The sequence below is a fragment of the Staurois parvus genome, unplaced genomic scaffold (genome assembly GCF_062004578.1).
Source record: "Staurois parvus isolate SC_StPar_1 unplaced genomic scaffold, SC_StPar_1.0 ptg000470l, whole genome shotgun sequence".
Taxonomy (NCBI): Eukaryota; Metazoa; Chordata; class Amphibia; order Anura; family Ranidae; genus Staurois; species Staurois parvus.
In genome coordinates, this window is record NW_028318266.1 from 1,513,148 (window position 1) to 1,531,466 (window position 18,319).

Here is an 18,319-nt window from a genome sequence, read left to right on the forward strand (position 1 = left end):
GGGGCATCCTTATGTTCCTAACACATTGCCCAGTCCGTATCAGTATAGATATCCAGCATATTTATCCCATTGAGATCTGATGTGTTTTCAAAGTGTTCCTTGAATTTTTTTTTTAGCAGTGTGTGTGTATATATATATATATATTCTATCCTATTCATTCCATTTAATTAAATTACATTAGGCACACACTCAGTGACCAATCATTCCATATTAAAGAAAATTTCAAAACTTTATTGATACTAGTTGTATAGACAGTAGTTAAAGCCTAACGTTAGATTAGTCCCCATCCTTCCCCGTCCTCAAACCACTACTTGCTGTACTTGCAGGGTATGTACTATATTTCTAGGTGTCTTCTGGCCATTTACATGATAAGCCTCTCCTTCTGCTCTAGTATTCTCTTCTAGTATTGGCCTTGGTCAGTCTGCAGTTCTCCATATAACAGCGCTCACCTTGTGATTCATGAACACTATTCTCTGTAGCACTGCACCATAGACCCTGGAGTGTTGAGAGAATGAGTATTGATTTTTTTTATTTTGCTTGTCAAGTGGTGGCAAAAGACTGTGGAGGAAGTAATGCCCTAAGGGTGAATGTGGGCTTTAAATCCTATTTGTCTTGTGATCTCCAGGTTATGGTAAAGAAGAATCAAACAGCAGTCACAGAATTTCTCCTCTTGGGTTTTGGAGACCTCCATGATCTCAAAATTTTACTCTTTGTCCTCCTTCTGGTCATTTATATCATGGCTCTAACAGGAAATGCCCTTGTAAGCATTTTGGTAATGGTCAGCAAGAACCTCCATTCTCCCATGTATGTCTTTCTGAGCCAGTTGTCCTTGTCTGAGATCCTCTTCACCAGCAATATTCAGCCCAGTATGTTATGGTTGACTCTGGTAGGTGGTGGAAAAATGTCCATTATTAGATGTTTATTTCATTTCTATCTGCTAGCAGCATGTGGAATCACTCAGTGTCTGCTTTTAATTTCCATGTCCTTCGACCGATACCTGGCCATCTGCAAGCCATTGCATTATACTGTCATTATGACATGTAGACTTCAACTTCAGATTGTCAGTTTATGTTGGTCAATGGGATTAATGCTGTCACTTGTAATATATGTTTTCTTGTATAGGTTAGAATTCTGTGGTCCAGACACCATCAACCATTTCTACTGTGACGTTGCTCCTGTTTTGGAACTTTCGTGCTCAGATATTTCTTCTGTTAAGCTGGTCACTTCCATGGTGTCCACTCCTCTCATTGTCTGTCCATTATTGTTCATTGTTGCCACCTATATTTTCATCTTCCACACCATCCTGAAGATCTCTTCATCCATGAAAAGGCAGAAGGCCTTCTCTACCTGTAGCTCCCACCTCACTGTAGTTTGTCTTTACTTTGGAAGCTTGGCATCTACATATATTTTTTCACCAAAAAGCAATTCCTCCAATACAAGCAAGTACCTATCTTTGATATATATCTTAGTGACGCCATTTTTCAACCCTGTGATCTACAGCTTGAGGAACCAGGATATTAGAGGGGCCATTATAAAATATATTCACATTTTGGGCTCATGGCAGCTAAAATAGAGCTGCCAGAAACAATTTTCTGAAACAAATGGCCATACATAAAGGCCCAGTCCATCTATTTTCATTTCTGTTAGATGGAGCCTTAAACCACCTGATAGTTTCTTCTATTGCATGGAGACTTGGTGAGAACACTGCATTCCTTCTATGCTCATCATAAGGATACCCACTATCCATGCTTGAATTTTTATTAAAATTTGAGGGAATGTAACAGTAGTTGAATATACAAAGGTAGATGGGTACACCAAACCCCTAGCTGGACAGTAGTCACAAATAAAGGTAGGGAGATTTTGGATATGGAATATCCAAGACGTATAAGAAGCTAGGGATTGAATCAGATCGCCAAGATCCATCTGTAAATAAAATATGACTTTTTGAAATAAAAGAATCCTTATTCTGTTTTTTACTTTTAGTTTACCACTTTACTGTAGACGTTTTACCTGTTGTTATAAAGCAAAATATTTATAATTGATTTAATAGCGTGAAAACATCATTTATCCAAAATGGCTTTCCAAATCTATTCCTCATTTACAGTATGTGTATACCCATCATTTCAAACCAGACTGACAACATCTTTCTCTAGCAGTAAAAAAATTTGAATGGAAAGATAATTGTGAGTGGCTCGTTCTGCATCAGCTTGTAGGAAAGTCCTCTGTAGCTGTTTTACATTGTCAAACTATGCAGCTGGGGCCTCATCTGTCCTGTTTTCCAGGGCACACTCTGTAATTTGTATTTGTCCAAACCTACGCAGAATCATGTCTCTGCCTTCACTTGCACGAATGCTGGTTTCTTGCCCCATCCCCCTGATCAAAGTTCATAACAACCTCATATACCCCAGCAACCTCTCATACATTGTCCTGCAATTTGCCATGGTTCACATTATACTTTTGGGAGACCAACCAAACACCTGTTGCCCATGTCATGTCAATGTGGGTTCCATGAGGGGGTTCTCTCTTGCCACCAGGAGAAAGACTTCTCTGCACTAACCACCATCTTCTCCTTAGCTGATAAGGTTTGATCCTGAAAATTAGAAGTCAACACACATTGATACTTTATACCTTTTAATAAGGTAATTTACAGACATGGAACCATATAAGTTGGAAGTTATATACTTTATCAAGCAGAAAAGTAATGTCTGTCAACAGAGCACTCTTTCCAACAGCAATATAATATAAGTTTACAGACCACCGAATGTCTGGGGAGCATGTCTGGGGAGTAAAGGGAAAACTGCTCCTTCCCTCCTCTTCAGGTATCATTCCCTAACTCTGCTCCTAATCTCCCACCAACCCAGTGGGGTTCTGTTCCTTACTTACTTCCACAATACGGGAGCACCAGAATGATATACAGTATAAAGAGCTATTTAAGCACTTCTGTGTCAAAGATGGCAGCCCAAATCTTTAGACAACCAATAACATAGTTATCAATATTTAAAAACAGTTTTTAGGGACACCTTTTTCCTGTGTGTCTATTAAAAATGAATGGCACCCAAACACACATTGTGCATTTTGCCATGATTGTAGTAGCTCAGTATCAGGAGTGTGGAGAGTCTGGGTGGAAGAAGGAGAGTTGGAGGAAGATTGGTGAGGTTGGAGGAGGAAGGCTGCCAAGAGACCTAGCGAGATGGGGCCTGCCTGCGAACCTGGAGCTGGAAAGGCAGAAAACGTGGAGCTCACTGGTCCCCTGAGAAAGGACCACTTGTATGGCAAGGAAGAAGCAGCCCAGCTGATAGGCCTGGTATGTGCTTTTGAACACATGTGCAATGTTTACTATGTTTGCTGCCCTGTGGGGGTGTGCTTTGTGCCCTGCTATTGCCCATGGGGAGCAGCATTGTACCCAACATTCATATTTCCATTGCTACCCAGCTATTCAAGGATGGCTGGAAACCTATATCCAGTGCCAGCTAACAAACTGTCTACGCCCTGCCAACAGGATACAGCCATCACTGTATCTGCAGTTCAGTATATACATCCTTAGTCGGGACATTGTGGGTTATTCCAATAGCGAGAAAACCCCAGTAAGGCACAAGAAGGGGCATGGCAATGCCCATCGGCAAGTCCAAGTTCACACCCAGACGCCTGCCCTTAAAATCGCACTCTACACCCACCACATGGAGAGGGAGCATAAGTAGAGAAAGATGGAGGGCATCTTGCCGGTATACTCAAAAGTTTACCAACCCAAACTGATCTTGGTGGACAAGGGAGTCCGTCTTGAGCATTGTGGCTACTTTGCTCTTGGAATGATCGAGGACACTGAGAAGCTATGCCTGTCTGCTGCAGGAGGCTGACCGCACTGATCGGAACTTGGGTCAGGTGTGGACATTATGGAGAGCCTTTGAACCAACTTCTGCACAGCGATCTGGCACCTCGTAAATACAATGTGGATCTACAGACAGGGCTCTGCACAGAAAAGCTGAAAAGCCGAAGCGCCAGAGGATGTTCAGAACCTCTTATTCCAAGGGTCCTGGGATTGCGACTTCCCCGCCACCTTTTTAGACCCTCACAGCGCAGAAGGGTCGCACACTGCTACTCCCTGCTTGGAAGAAGATGCCAGAGAGCCAGTGTCTATGAGTACTGTTTAGTCAATGCCTCGGGCCAGCTGGCCTCTCTCACCTGCCCTGACCTCTCTACATGGAAGGAGCCTAGCTGCAGGGATGACCAGTCCTCAGGTGAGCCAGGGTAGAGTGTTAGTGGTGGGGAGGTAGATTGTAAGTCAGACAGCTTGCGAGGTTCGGGCCCTTGGAGATTGAGCAGGAGGGATGGTCTTCAGAGGAAACGGAGAATGGGACTGGGGAGATACCACAGTAGAGCTGGATTCATTGATGGGACCATCAGAACCCCATACACACCAGACTCTGCTGGACAATCATGTTGGTCAGGGCATAGGAAGTAATCCTGACAGGTTCTACTACCTAAACCCTTTGCCTCACTCTGGCCTAGGAACAGGGCCAGAGATACTGATGTGTAGGACTACAGGGGGAACCAATTCATCAGCAACCCTAAGTGGTTAGTACTACACTTGATTTCCAGGATGCAGCTGAGGTCAAAGTCGTATTGAGACAGCTGATTAAAATCTGTGACTGTCCCAGCTAAATAAAGACATTTGGCAACTATGCAAAAGGAGACACTGATCTCCCCAAGATGACTGTCTGGAGCCAATAATAGGGAACTTAGAGCTTCTGCCAGCCATAAAAAGTGATACAGTATCATCTTCAGACCAGCAGACAAACTGCAGCCCATCACTTGCCTACAGCATTGCACAGGCAAGGCACTGGTTTACTTTAAAATGTAAGTTCACCTTTTCATAAAAAACAGAAAGCTGAAATAACATTGTACACCCTCCCCACCTCCAGTCCCCTCTGCACTTGCCTCCATGGCTGATTAGCATTCACTGCCTATGCAGCCAGTGCAGTGGTTCAGGGATTTTAAAGCTATGGTCTGTTTTAAGGGATGCAGATGGATCTTTGTGATTCTGGCTGGTCAAAGAGTTCACATGTCAGCTAATGACCAATCAGAATCACTCTCATCTGTCCTGGCAGAAGTCCAAGGATCTGAAAGCTGCAATCTTCTGCCAGGATGGATCTGAGTGATTCAGATTGGTCATTTGCTGGCACATGACTTTTGAGCAAGCAAAATCACTCTATTGTATCTTAAAAGAAATAAGGAAAAGAACAGAGGTTTTCAAATCCATAGACCCCTGCACCATCGGCAATGAAAGTTATCCTCCACAAAGGCACAGTAAATGTAGCAGGGACTGGGGGTGGGGTAGAGTGAACTTACACTTTTAAGGACATATCACTCCATGTGCACGGACTGCTAGGAGTTCTTGAAGCATACTATGTCCAAATCTGTTACACATAAAAGGTGACAGGGAAGGGGGCAAGGGAGCAGTAAGGAATGCCCATGGGAGATCTGAACCATATAAAAGTGTCCTGGTTTTTCAAAGCACTATGGCACTCTGGTCCTAGAGTACCATAAATTTAAGATATGAAAGAAGCCTAAGGGCATAAAACCACACACAAGTGTCATATAATGTACTTTAGTAAGGAGGTTTTGTAACTAAAGGTTAATTTTTCATATTTATCAACTGAACAGTTCATCAGGAGTTTAGCCTCAGTAAGTGGGGCCAGGAATTGATACAGTTGCAAGAAAAAGTATGTGAACCTTTGAGTTCAGCTGATGAAGATTGTACGTGGAGAGTGTCCCTGCTATATTCAGGCCAGGTATAGAGGTTTCAAAAAGGGATAGTCACTATTACAACTACTGGAGTCAGAATAGCTAGTATGCATTTCAATTTGGATTTCTGACATAAGATAAAGTCAGTAAACTTTTGCCTGGAGTTCAGCTTTAAGTTCAGCAGTTTCCTCTCTCAGTCAAGACAGTTGAGACCTCAAGGCTTGAGTTCACTTCCAGGATCCAAAACTGAACTCATCTAGAATGTGTTTTATTATATACAGTACCAAGAAAAGTATGTGAACCCCTTGGGATTACGTGGAGTTTTGCATGAATTGGGCATTCTGAACACAACTACAATCATGTACCAGCAAAACCATTTAATGTTTTTTATGAGTTTGGATATTTGTCACAAAAGTAAGTTTCACTTGCAAAAGTGGACATACTCTGCTCCTTTAGCAAAATTATGGTCAGTTTCTTTCCTCTATTTGTCCCTTTAAGGCTGATTAGCCTGTCATGTACCTACCCCAAAGAGTTGATCTAACCCTCATCTTTTTGGAGACATTGAATGTACACTTTCAGCTAGCCCACCCTACTTGATTTAGTAGTTGAACAGGAAAAAGTCCCTATACCACTTCCAGCACACAGCTCTTTTATGCAGCTGGTGCCACCAGCAGGGACATATTGGGCAGGCCCTAGCCAAATCATTGGGGGCATGGTCTGCCAAGAGACTAGTTATTCTTGCTAGTGGCTGTAGCCACAATCACATGTAAACAAATCTGCCATGCTAGTAGTACAACAGTCAAATTGGGTACAGTCAGCCTGCTCCTAGATGGTTTGAATCTTGGCTGATTAAACAGAAACCAAGTGAGATTCAAACCATCTCTAGCCAGCATCAGTAATAGTTCTCATTTGGCCTTGGCCAGCTTTGTTACATAGGCTGGTTGGATTCCTTCCTGATCCCCCAAGAGGTGATGCCCTGGATAAACTTCACCTATAAAATGTTAGTAACCAGGTTTATTCTGTGTATCTTGGGAACAATCCAGTCCGAACTACTATTTAAAGTCATAGCATTCCTGGAAGTTTTGAAGCCCAATTAAACACCAATATTGTAATGCAGTAAAAAGAAACTTACATGTTTTCCCTTTGGAACATAATGCAGGAAGGTGATTTGGACTGTTGTGCATTAACAAACAGCATTCCTCAGGGAATTTGAAAATTATGCTGGCTCAAAGAGTTTTAGTACTCCCTGTCTGAAATGTAACACTGCTCCTCCATAGATACAGTAAGGCTCCTGTCACACCAATGGGTTTAGTACTTTTTGCAGAACACTAGTATTTCTTTAACATGATCTCCCATGGAACATGTTCACATCTACGCCCTCCCATGGAACATGTTCACATCTACGCCCTCCCATGGAACATGTTCACATCTACGCCCTCCCATGGAACATGTTCACATCTACGCCCTCCCATGGAACATGTTCACATCTACGCCCTCCCATGGAACATGTTCACATCTACGCCCTCCCATGGAACATGTTCACATCTACGCCCTCCCATGGAACATGTTCACATCTACGCCCTCCCATGGAACATGTTCACATCTACGCCCTCCCATGGAACATGTTCACATCTACGCCCTCCCATGGAACATGTTCACATCTACGCCCTCCCATGGAACATGTTCACATCTACGCCCTCCCATGGAACATGTTCACATCTACGCCCTCCCATGGAACATGTTCACATCTACGCCCTCCCATGGAACATGTTCACATCTACGCCCTCCCATGGAACATGTTCACATCTACGCCCTCCCATGGAACATGTTCACATCTACGCCCTCCCATGGAACATGTTCACATCTACGCCCTCCCATGGAACATGTTCACATCTACGCCCTCCCATGGAACATGTTCACATCTACGCCCTCCCATGGAACATGTTCACATCTACGCCCTCCCATGGAACATGTTCACATCTACGCCCTCCCATGGAACATGTTCACATCTACGCCCTCCCATGGAACATGTTCACATCTACGTTTTGAGCTGCTGCATTTTAGGAAAGGGTCAGGGACTTTAAAGCAGCATTTTTGCAATAATAGAGTTCAATGGAAAATCTGCTGACATGCATGGTAGTGCGTTTCCATGTTTTGCATTTTTTTCTATTCTGTCCAGATAAAAAGCAAAATTACAGGTGAGAACGGAGCCTTATGAGTGTTAAAGGACTGGTCAGCTTGTTCTTTGGGTTTTAGATGCTCCCAATGTCCCAGGCAGTCTAGAATGTACACTGATCTGTGGCCCATTGGTAAGGTCTGAAGTCTCCTAAATCTTGTAGACTGGCCACTACAACTCTGTACACATTTCAGACACACACCAAGTCAAATAAATATCACAACACTTTATTGGTCTACAGCTTTGCAAGAAAACCTGTGCAACAGTAGTTTTCCAATCCAAGTGACACCAGCAAAAATAACCACCAGACTGACAGAAGCCACTGCCACCAGCACACACCACTCCAGGGACCAGGACTCTGAAGCCATCCTGGAAACATGACCGAGCTCTGTTCTAGGGGCTGCGTGCATCTCTACTCCAGAGACCAGGAGTGGACCAAGAATGGCCTTGCCATGTTTCTCTGAATGATGACCTACAGAAAAAGGAGGATTAGAATTAAAGTACTGAAAATTAATGCAAGTCACTAAACAGATTCATGTCAGGCCAACAATGAGTCAAATTGGAGCAATTCAATTTTATAGTGAGTGAAACCCATAAAATTTATCAGAACTATGACTATAGCCCAAATAGTAGTTGGTTGCCATTTTAAATATGTGCAATCAGTGGCAAACCATCTCATAGTAAATAAGGCATAATATTGAATGCTTCTGAGACAAGTTAAAGAATGAGTATCTTTGGGTGCTCTAAGACTGTACAAGGTTACATGTTACATTCAAAGACTATTGCTGACCAAAGTGTCAAACATAAAAGCCCCACAAAAATCAGGAGGCAGGCCATCTCTTGTATCCTTTAAGCAAGCCCCCTGATGACACGCATGCACTGCAGCATGGAATCAGGGGCAGCTGCAAAATTCCAGCAACGGACAGCCAGGCCCATGACAGGAGTGGCATTTACCTTGCAGCCTCCGGGGGGGGGGGGCCCCAAACAAACCCACTTGCAACCAAGAACCCCCCCGGAGTTTGAGCTTTAAACCCAATCCTGTCTTGAGGTTGGGCAAGTCTGGTATCAATGTTCCAAGTCATTGAGTGACTTGAGTCACACCCATAAATGCAATAAACTCCTGGATACTTCATCTGAACAGTGTTTACATTTTAAAGAACAGGGTTAGCAAACAAAATTTAGTACAACTAAAAAGGATGTTACTTGGCAGTGCCATGGGGTTAATATAACCGAGACTAAAGAGTGCTTGACTTTGCCTTCCCATTTCTGCCCAGCTCTTCCATTCATAGAAGCTGTACTAAAGTTTTGTGAATGAAGCAAGATCCATACATAATCCATTTAGATCCTGGTTTTATTATGGCTTCTACAAATGGAGGCTGGTCAAAAAGGGGGGCACTTGCACTGGAATATGATTGTAGGGGGTGAGGAATTTATGGAAAAAAAGCTAGAGAGCAGCACAAGTCCTACCAATTAATGTCCCTTGACTTTTTTTTTTTTAAATGAAATGTAGGCTTAACCACATGTCTCCAGGTGGATATGATATGCTCAAGTTTGTTATGATTCCAAAGCTGATGCCCTCTTGTAGAAGCGATTTGAGTGGCTATACAGACACCTGGGAACTTCTACAGGCAACAGAAGAGGGTCCTCCCCCCCCCCCCCCTCCTGCCTTTTCAAAGGCTGTCCCATCCCACGGGGGAAGGGGGGAGCCTGGGACCCCTCTGATTGGCGATATCCTGTGTACTTCACTGGGAACAGAGAACCAACTTTGTCCTCCCTCTAAGATCAGAAACTAGAAGCAACAAGGATTGTCACTTTTTGGGTTTGATGTTTACAAGTCCTTATTGGCTTGGAGGCCAGAGGAGACACTGGGGTCTAGCTTATTGCCATCACAAGGGATGAAACCGTTGATTAAGTGAACCCCCCCAATGCACAAATACAAAAAACACATACACAAGTCCCTCCCACATGCATAGGTAAAGACAGTTGCACCTTTTATGAGAAGCAAAGCAATAATTTTAGCTTCAGACCTCCTGTGTAACTTTAAACTGGTGACTTGTAAGGGCTTCTAAAGTGATCGTAAAGCAACTTCTCACTTGTACCTACAGGCAAGCCTATAAGGCTCATCTGTAGGTACCATAAACATCTAAATTTTCACTGTATAAAGAGGTTTACTTTTAAGGAGCACTGGCACGTGCTTTGAAGGAACAGCATGCCTGTGCCATTCCTTCAGAGCCAAGTAACGTAAAAAGTCCTGTGTGAGACATTGCAGCTTAGCCATTCAAGCAGCTGGAGCCTGCAAACCCAAAAGGATCAGAAGGCAAAAGCCCTGTCTGTTCTGCTGGAGGGCTTCATTTTAAAAAAGGAAAGTTTCACACAATGTGAAAGTAATGAATACTAGCACATTATGCCATTGTTCTGCAGGGTTTGTTTGTTTTTTTTTAATATAACGGTTTACTACTGCTTTAAAGTGTTGCCTATGGAGATGTTTTGGTGCCGTTCCACAGCCACACACAAATGTTAAAGTGTGACATGTTCAGCATCCAATAGACATAACATTTTACCAAAAATAAAAATTTGCATTTGGAAAACCACGGAAAAAAATTGGGGAGTCAGAATTGTGATTAAGATCTTACCAACATGTCTCTTCCCAAAGGCTCTGGGTCTTCTGAATCCTCCAAGATTTCGGAAACTGCTGCCCTGAGGTTCACAGTTCTCAGTGACACAGCATTGACAAATATCACTTGACCCTTCCACGGGGGTCCATCTGCAAAAGTCACAAGATCAGGGCAGTGAAACACTTTATAAGAAGCCAATCTTGGAATAATGTGTGCAGACAACTTTAGGTCCAGCCTCAGACTTGAACATATGCAGAAGTTTCTGTAGTGTTAGGACAGATTGTGTGCTGCAAGTCTTTTAAGCCACTAGAGGTCCCCATAGGCAAAAGTCAAGGGGGGCTCAGTTGTTGGGGGGGGTTAATGCCAGCCTGCCCCTGCACCAATCTACTGGGGTCTCTGTGGGTGGACTGGACAGTTCAATATGTAGAGTGCCCCTTGGGAAAGGAGGAAGCCTGTAGTCGGAAGGATAGTACGCATTTTATGAGACTATTCATATCCCCATGCCTTGGGATATAGATTATAGGTCACCCACCCCATTGAATATTTGCACCTTTGTTCATGGCATGGTAAACACTGGAATAGTTAGTAACTTAACTGAGTGCTGCCATCTTCAAGAGACGACGGAAGTAATTGACTCAGCTTCTATCCAGTAAACCATTAAAAAGAATCCTGGCATAGACACCATTGTAATCCCTATGAATACATGTTCTGAAAACTAAACTTGAGCCCAGGGTGTAAGGCAGAGTGTTTTGCAGGGGTTATAGCCATTTGCCATCACACAAAATCAAATTGAAGTTTTTATATCCTTTATCTGTATGGTACATATAAAGTTAACTTGCAATCTTATCTCGGTGCTGCAGAACTCAGCATAACATCTGCAAGGCAATGGTGTTCTGTTGCAACCAGAATGATTCTCACCTGTTTCTGCCGCCTCGGTTATAAGAGCAAGCTTTGTTCATGGAGTTGGGAACTTGGGAGGCAGACACTGCTCTCAAATTGCAAGTAATAAAGATCTGAAAAATAAGAGACTGTTAATACAGAAACACCTGAAACAAATACAAAAAGAAAGCCAAAGACCTCACCACAGACTTTTCTACTCCAAGGAATCGGAAAGCTTCAATGGTGAACTGCAACTTGTCTTGCTGGATCCTTGGAGATCTGAAGGCTGAAGATGTGTCATCACTCACTGCATCCACAAAGCACCTATGGAACATGATTTCATTAGTTTGAGGTAGGGCTTCTGCAAGACTCTTCCTCTAAGCAGAAGCCCTACCTCAAAGCAAGAACATACCCATTGGCTGTAATGATCTCATAGCGAGGAGATGAGTTGGGATCAGGTGAAACGGTGGCCACACAGGAGTCAACGAACAAGATTAGGCTAGCATGGTTCCGAGCGTCCACAGAGGCCTCCATGTTTATGTTCTGGCCCAACTGAAAAACAAGAGAACTTCTGGGGCCACTCCAGTCCTCTGTAGACCCATAAAAACAAGATTAGAAGTCATTCAACAATCCTGCATGCTTATGAAATTATTTCCACCTACCATTCATCAGTTGCAAGGAAAACAACAATTTGTCTTGGGATGATACAGTGGTGCTGAAAGGAGACCAAGTTGGCTTGATGGCCTCACTGCTCACATTGGCATATCTGCAAAAGGGCAATACGCATGAGTCCAGATATGTTTTAGAAATCTGGATAAAGTACAGAGGACTGAGGAGACTTATTCTAACCCAATCTTTAATCAATGGATGGCTTTGCGTTCCTAATGTTTAACTTACTTATCAGCCCCTCTGACAATGCAAAAATTCTTTGCAACCAGGATTACTATTGCCCCTAAAAAACAGTGTTCTAAAATGTCACCAAGGAGAGGGGGAAGAAATTTTTTTTTTTTTTTTTTTTTATGGACTCACCTTGAATAAATGCACTCAATTGGAACCACAACTGAGTTAGACCGGATTATATTCCCTTTAGCCAATGGACTGTAAATCAGGATGCTGGAGTAAATCAAGTAGTCTGAGGTCATCTGTTGAAATGATCAGATTATAAATTAAGATCTTTGCAATGCTGTTATTTCAAAAGGGCATGTAATACTATTTACCTTTTGTTCCTTTCAGTTAACCCTTTGAGTACCAAGGGACATTTGTCCCATGTTTTTAATTGCGTGTATCATCCAAGAACCTAAAACTTTTTTTTTTGGTTTGAGTCAAAATATTAGTTCTTAACAAATGGATCTAGCTTTTTGCCAATTATTTCATGAAATGGCTTAGTTACAGCAACTGAAGTGTACGAACTTTGAAAACAAAAATTTATTCTTTTGGTGTTCCAAAATCTTATGGTCCTCAAAGGGTTAAGCATACCATGGGAAGGGTGATTAGGATCACTAATGAAGCCACAAGTTGAAGGATTAGTAAATTGCATATTTTTCTTTGGATTTAGGCATTAAATAATGCTGAAGGGACAAACTCACAGTAGAACTTTGTAACCTGCCCAAAGTTGTTTTGTTGGGCCCCATAGGCAGTTAGCCATCATGAATTTATAAGCCATCAAGTCCTACAGCACAGGGGCTTCATCAAGCCAAAATAGACAGATGCAAGTACATAGTCTATTTGTACAGTCAAGCCTTGAAGCCCTTTTTACTGATGTACTGTACATGGCTGAAGGTATTAAAAAGTCAAATTAGGGATGTTAAAGGGCATATGCTGAAAAACAGATGTCAAAAAGGTAATCATCCCTGAGATGCATAATTAAAATGCCAGTGGGCCCTGGTGCAAGAAACCATGAAGTGCCCCCCTGACCGGGGCTCTTCACTCATTGCAAGGTTCTTTATTATGGTCCTGCAGGTGGCACCCCCTTCCCTGATGTCTTGGGGCTCCCACAGTAGCAGAACACAAAGACCCGGCTGCAAGTGCAACTCTAGTAATTCTTCCACTAGTGTCAGTTTTAGATTTTATAACTTGAGCATCATTGGGGGACATTTGTGAGATATCGGGGGGTCTAAAACCTCTGATGATTTACCTTTGAAACCATATAGAGATTCAGGACACAGCCCTCCAATCACCATCTCAGCAGCACAGAATACATACAGTTGTGTCCAAAATTATTCAACCCCCACTGAAATTGAGTGTTTTGGCCAGTTTGACATTGCTTTTGATCATTCAGTCATCTTGCTTACATTTACATTAAAGAGGCACTTGTAGGTCAGACAAATATAACATAACAGTTATAATGAAATAACCACAAATGTCTTTTCTGTGCTCACAGCATTATCAGTTTTATTCAACCCCCAAGTGACATTCAATCTTAGTACTTAGTACAGCATCCTTTTACAGTTATAACAGCTTTTAAACGTGAAGCATAGCTTGACACAAGTGTCTTGCAGCGATCTACGGGTATCTTCGCCCATTCTTCATGGGCAAAGGCCTCCAGTTCAGTCACATTCTTAGGCTTGCGCACTGCAACTGCTTTCTTTAAGTCCCACCAGAGGTTCTCAATCGGATTTAAGTCTGGTGACTGCGATGGCCACTCCAAAATGTTCCAGCCTTTCCTCTGCAACCATGCTCTAGTGGACTTGGAGGTATGCTTGGGATCATTGTCCTGTTGAAAGGTCCAACGTCTCCCAAGCCTCAGGTGTGTGACGGACTGCATCACGTTTCCATCCAATATCTCCTGGTACTGAAGAGAATTCATGGTACCTTGCACACGCTGAAGCTTCCCTGTACCTGCAGAAGCAAAACAGCCCCAAAGCATGATTGACCCTCCACCATGCTTCACAGTAGGCAAGGTGTTCTTTTCATCATAGGCCTTGTTCTTCCTCCTCCAAACATAGCGTTGATCCATGGGCCCAAACAGTTCTAATTTTGTTTCATCAGTCCACAGAACACTATCCCACAACTTTTGTGGTTTGTCCACATGGCTTTTGGCATACTGCAGTCGACTCTTCTTATTCTTTGGAGACAGCAAGGGGGTACGCCTGGGAGTTCTGGCACGGAGGCCTTCATTACGCAGTGTGCGTCTTATTGTCTGGGCTGAAACTTCTGTACCCACATCTGACAAATCTTTTCTCAGTTCCTCAGCAGTCACACGGGGACTTCTCTCCACTCTACGCTTCAGGTAGCGCACAGCAGTCGAAGTCAGCATCTTCTTTCTGCCACGACCAGGTAGCGTTTCAACAGTGCCCTTTGCCTTGAATTTGCGAATGATGCTTCCTAAGGTGTCTCTTGGTATGTTTAACATCTTTGCAATCTTCTTATAGCCATTGCCCTTCCTGTGAAGAGAAATCACCTCTTCTCTTGTCTTCCTGGACCATTCTCTTGCCTTCACCATGTTTGTAACCACACCAGTAAATGTCTAGAAGGAGCTGAGTATCACAGTCATTTTAAAGCTGCCTAATTGGTGCTTATTATGCTTGATTGCTGCTCGGTGACATCCACAGGTGTTTTCAATACCTGATGGAAAGCACCTGTATGAACCTCTGTTCTTCAGAGTGGTAGTCTTTAAGGGGTTGAATAATTGTGGCAATGAAGAAACCACATAAGAACCATTTACTACTGTATTACATAAACAATTGATGTCATTTTAGTTGCATTTGGGTAGTTACAACGTCCTTGTAGGATTTGATTCTGAATACAATTCCAAATGTACACTATAGTCCCTAAACCCCTTTACAGCATTGGGGGTTGAATAATTTTGGACACAACTGTACACAGAACAGCTCTGTACATAACTCCCTGTTCAGTCAAACTGAAGCAGCAAACAGTTTACTAGGCCTCAGTTATGAATGGAGAGTCTAATTGGTGTGGATCACCAACTCCACACATTTAGAAAAAGGGGCAGTAAATATCCCAAAAGCTTCCCTCCCCCAGCTGCTAGTGGTAGGGGGAGGCAGCATAAGGAACCATTGCCCTCCTGCAGCTGCTGAAGGATTACAGGAGGGAGAAGCAGGCTTTCAGCAGCTGCAGGAGGAAATTGAGGGCATCATTTCCTCTATATGCCTCCCCTTATTCAGGGTAGCCACATGGGCCCAGGTTGTGATTGCAACACCTATAGTTACATTGCTGATTCCTGAACAGGGGTAAGGGCCATCCAGCACCATCTATCTTCTACATATGAAAATGTTCCAACATCTCTACCTCAAACATTTTAACATTTCACACCTTCAGCCATTCAAGTCAAGGCATTAGTCCCCACAAAGAAGCCTTCTGACACCAAAGGTGGGGTCGTGCAAAAAAAAAAAAAAAAAAAAAAAAAATGTAAAAACAAAACAAAGCAAAACAAAAAAACAACCCCGGTACAAATACACATGTGGTATTGCTGCAATTGTCAGGAGATGGATCATTTATTTTAGGTTGTTCCTTGGTGGTAGGAACAAGAAACAGCTAAAATTTTATTTTTTTCACCCTTTACTATTTTGGCCAGTTTTCATTTCATAAAATAAAAAAAAAAAATCCAGGAGATATTCATTGCCATTTACCACCAAACGAAAGCCCAATTTGTCCTGAAAAAAAAGGGGGGAGGTTGTTGGAGGTATTCCAGTATCTATACCAGTTTGTAGACCCTATACCTTCCCCACAAACCAATCAATACACGGTTGGTGATTAAATATCACCTAAAGAAAGGTCCATTTGTGTGGAGACAAGACACCATTTTGGTATAGATAGGTCTTCCCCTCCCAACTTGGCCCTCTGCTCCCCAACTTAACTTGTAAACAAAGAAGTAAACAGCTTCTGTGTTTACAAGCAACAGTTTGTCTCCCAACAGCTCCCACAGACCCCATCTCCTGAGTGCAAGATGGGAACAAGGGATGCAGGTGCAGCAAAGATGCTGACACCCCCACTGGATAATCTTCCTGCAAGTGAGAGGTGGGGCCCCCTACAGTGTGCAGGCAGCCAAATGCTAGAGACAGCTGGGTACTGCAGATTAATGCACAGCAAAAAAAATCCAGAACACCCCAGGATGGAAAAATACCTCCCCTTGTGCTGAAGACCAGAGGAGAGGACAGTGTTCTGTAGTCCTGTCCTAGAGAATGTGGTTTCTCCATAGCTAGGGCAGCAAGTGAGCATTGTCACCATAAGACAGGACATGTGTTACTAGCAGCATTATGAGAGAATAAACAAGTTCCAAGAAATGAGCCCAGAACATTCCAGCAGGACAAGATCCAAAAGCACCAGTTTTAGTAGCAGGAAGAAAAAAAAAATTTGGATTAAACTAACTTCTAGAATGTTGCCGCAGTCCTGGAGGTTGTTGGAGAAGAGGACCATGGTGTCATTACTCTGCAGGCTTGGTTTGCAGGACTGAGATCCCAGGCTCAGCTCCAAGGGTTGCACCAAGATACCATTCCCATAGAAGTCCCTGTTGACCATCACTTCAATGGTTTCCTTTGTACACTGGATGCTGATGGGGTTCTTAGGGGGCCAATTCTGCAGTGCCCGTTGGGGTAGAGCCCCACTGTGCCAGTTACTGGGCTCCCCCCACCTATACTGGTTGCTACCTCTGAGAGAGCCCAGTCCCACCAGTGGGCGAGCAACATTCTCTCTATTGGACTGTCTAGGAGAGCCTTGAGCAGGGATGGGTCTCTGGTACTGCCTCCACCAATCCACATGGCGCTGCTGCCTCACTGGAGTGCCACCCAATACAAGCCCAAACCCCAGCACCACCAGTAGAAACCAAATGTGCAGCGCCATTCTAACTCCAACAGCACTATAGGAAGAATGAACAGGAACTGCCCTTTATACCCCTCCCGGCAAACAAAACACTTCCAGCTGGAGCAAATCATGACAAGCCCATCCAACTGCATTGGCTCCCAGGAAAACCTTCTTCTGAAAACTTTATGTAACATCATTTTCATCAACTAAGCTTTACAAAAAAAAACATTAAATAATAATACAAACAGTACAGATACTAAAAAATAAAAAAACAATAGATGGAACAGCAGCCAGCCAACCAGTAGGGAGTACAGGCCAGTTGTCCATCAGGATCAGGATTCTTCTGGCAAATGTAAGAATGCTCCTTATTGGTTGTCACTGGCAATAGCTCTACTTTTGGTTCTTTTTCTTTTCTTTTCTTTTTTTTTTGGCTGTGAAGCCCCATATCCACGGGCCAAATACTGTCCGAAATTGACAGGTACAGTAGAAAAAACGCAAAAAAAACGCACCTGGTGAAAACATAGAGATGTGAACATGTCCCATAGGAAATCATGTTAAATAGACTGTACTGCGTTTCTGCAAAACGCTTAGGTGTGACCCCAGGGTGACAGAGCTCTGTGAATGAATGAACTGGGAGTCCCAACAGCCTTATGACTGTTGGCTTGTAGTCCTCAATGAACTACAATGGCGTTGTGAAGCACCATGGTAGTTCATTCCTTCTTCCTGTCAGTATATCTGCTTGCACGTACATCCCGTATATCCCCTACATCCCACACATCCCATACATCTCATACATCCCCTACATCCTGTACATCCCCTACATCTCATACATCCCATACATCTCATACATCCCCTACATCCCCTACATGCCGTATATCCCGTACATCCCGTATATCCCCTACATCCCGTACATCCCATACATCTCATACATCCCGTACATCCCCTACATCTCATACATCCCCTACATCCCCTACATCCCATACATCCCCTACATCCCCTACATCCCATACATCCCCTATATCCCCTACATCCTGTACATCCCATACATCCCCTACATCCCATACATCCCATACATCCCGTACATCCCCTATATCCCCTACATCCCATACATCCCCTATATCCCCTACATCCTGTACATCCCATACAT

The 18,319-nt window shown here is 43.3% G+C and overlaps 2 protein-coding genes across 2 annotated transcripts; one reads left to right on the forward strand and one right to left on the reverse strand.

The window, feature by feature from the left end:
• The first annotated feature begins 628 nt into the window (after window positions 1–628).
• LOC149452496 (olfactory receptor 5P6-like) lies at window positions 629–1,658 on the forward strand. Its single transcript, XM_089689165.1, has one exon. The coding sequence runs from the start codon at window positions 629–631 to the stop codon at window positions 1,571–1,573; it is 945 nt and encodes a 314-aa protein (XP_089545291.1). The 3' UTR covers window positions 1,574–1,658.
• Window positions 1,659–8,145: 6,487 nt separating this feature from the next.
• On the reverse strand, window positions 8,146–17,211 carry LOC149452497 (zona pellucida sperm-binding protein 3-like). The gene is made up of 8 exons (XM_089689166.1): window positions 16,741–17,211; window positions 12,442–12,554; window positions 12,075–12,178; window positions 11,825–12,002; window positions 11,616–11,736; window positions 11,452–11,546; window positions 10,552–10,682; window positions 8,146–8,390 (listed from the first exon to the last, which is right to left on the reverse strand). Exons 1-8 carry the CDS (start codon window positions 17,209–17,211, stop codon window positions 8,146–8,148), a joined length of 1,458 nt encoding a protein of 485 aa, XP_089545292.1.
• Window positions 17,212–18,319: the final 1,108 nt, after the last annotated feature.

Coding starts and splice junctions, on each gene's coding strand:
- LOC149452496 (XM_089689165.1), top strand. CDS start 629: ATGGTAAAGAAGAATCAAACAGCAGTCACAGAATTTCTCCTCTTGGGT.
- LOC149452497 (XM_089689166.1), bottom strand. CDS start 17,211: ATGGCGCTGCACATTTGGTTTCTACTGGTGGTGCTGGGGTTTGGGCTT. Junction 12,555..16,740: donor ACTGCGGCAACATTCTAGAA/GTTAGTTTAATC, acceptor TCATTTCAACAG/ATGACCTCAGACTACTTGAT. Junction 12,003..12,074: donor TTCCTTGCAACTGATGAATG/GTAGGTGGAAAT, acceptor ATGGGTCTACAG/AGGACTGGAGTGGCCCCAGA.